The 1,303-nt window shown below is 29.2% G+C and overlaps 1 protein-coding gene across 1 annotated transcript; it reads right to left on the bottom strand.

Moving 5' to 3' along the window:
• Positions 1–386: 386 nt before the first annotated feature.
• Positions 387–626, bottom strand: BDCG_17996 (uncharacterized protein; the record flags this gene model as incomplete). Its single annotated transcript, XM_045427033.1, has 1 exon — positions 387–626. One exon carries the CDS (start codon positions 624–626, stop codon positions 387–389), a length of 240 nt encoding a protein of 79 aa, XP_045282962.1.
• Positions 627–1,303: the final 677 nt, after the last annotated feature.

Here is a 1,303-nt window from a genome sequence, read left to right as displayed (position 1 = left end):
ATTGAATATCATTGATATATAAAAGTAAATAAACAATCTTGATGAATCTCTGTCATATTTCTTGAAATATATTAATATTGTAAAAGAGAGTGTTATCAAATTACATTATTAAATAATATTATTAAAAATATATTAATATTATGAATATTAATATTGAAAAAATGTTGATACTTATACATTATAGTGATTTGTGAATTATGATAGTTAAATATATATATATATATATATATCATTTCTGACTTGATTATAACTTATACAATAATTTTTGAAAACTCAAAATCAATTTTAATTATTAATAATTAAAAACTTAAACTTATAACTAACTAATATAAAAAGAAAAAAATCTACTTCTTCTCTTTCTCATTCTTCTTATTATTCTTTATAATTCACTTCTTATTCTTCTTATTCTTCTTCTTCTTCTCATCTGAGATGATAATCATCTCAAAATCACTCTTCACTATCTTCTCAGAGAAGAGTTTCTGCTGCTCTCTTTTAGTCAGATCAATCTGTATCTTAAAATCCTGCATTTTCTGATCTGCTGTCTCAGGTTTCATCTCAGTGATAAGCAGATTAACATGCTCAGAGAGCAGGGCTGTCTTCTCAATATTCTGAATCATGAAGTGCATTTGAGACCTGAATAAGATCTCAATTCTCTTCTTCTCTATCAGCTTCTGCTAATCAATTAGAGCACAGAAGTATTATCAAAAATTATTATCTCTTAATAAGTAAAAAACTTATCAGTTTTGACTTCTTTATCTCTCACTTTAATACTCTCTTAATCTTCTTCTATTACTGCTTATTTACAGTAACACTTTTCTTCTCTCTCTCTCTCTTTATCTTGAACTCAAATCATTCTTAAGACTTCTTCTGATCTCACTGCTGCTGTATGAGACTCTTTACTATTTTCTTCTTTAATCTCTCACAGGTGATGTTATCTGTATTATTTCTATACTTAGTTCAGTCTAAATCTATCAGAAGTTGTAAGAAATCCCGCTCCTCGCGGATTCTTTACCCCTATTCCTATCTCTTGTGTAATCAATAGAGCTAGCGGCCCTTGGCTACACACAACTATATAGACTGGAGTTCGCGAATACTATTCATAACTCAGCTTGAATGCTATTATACAATTGATCTCTACATTTATCTTTCTACTGTGAACACTTCTAGTAGTTAACAGTACATATCACATCAAGCTGCAAATACCTGAATAATTGCCTGTGAGCACTTATTCTTACATTTCAAGCTCAGTCAGTCAGCAACTATCTGTTATGACTGAAAGAACTAGAAACTCACACACTTCAAC

This window comes from Blastomyces dermatitidis (genome assembly GCF_000003525.1).
Source record: "Blastomyces dermatitidis ER-3 genomic scaffold supercont1.15, whole genome shotgun sequence".
Classification (NCBI taxonomy): domain Eukaryota; kingdom Fungi; phylum Ascomycota; class Eurotiomycetes; order Onygenales; family Ajellomycetaceae; genus Blastomyces; species Blastomyces dermatitidis.
Note: the sequence above shows the minus strand (reverse complement) of the source record. Positions and strands in the feature narration are given on the sequence as shown.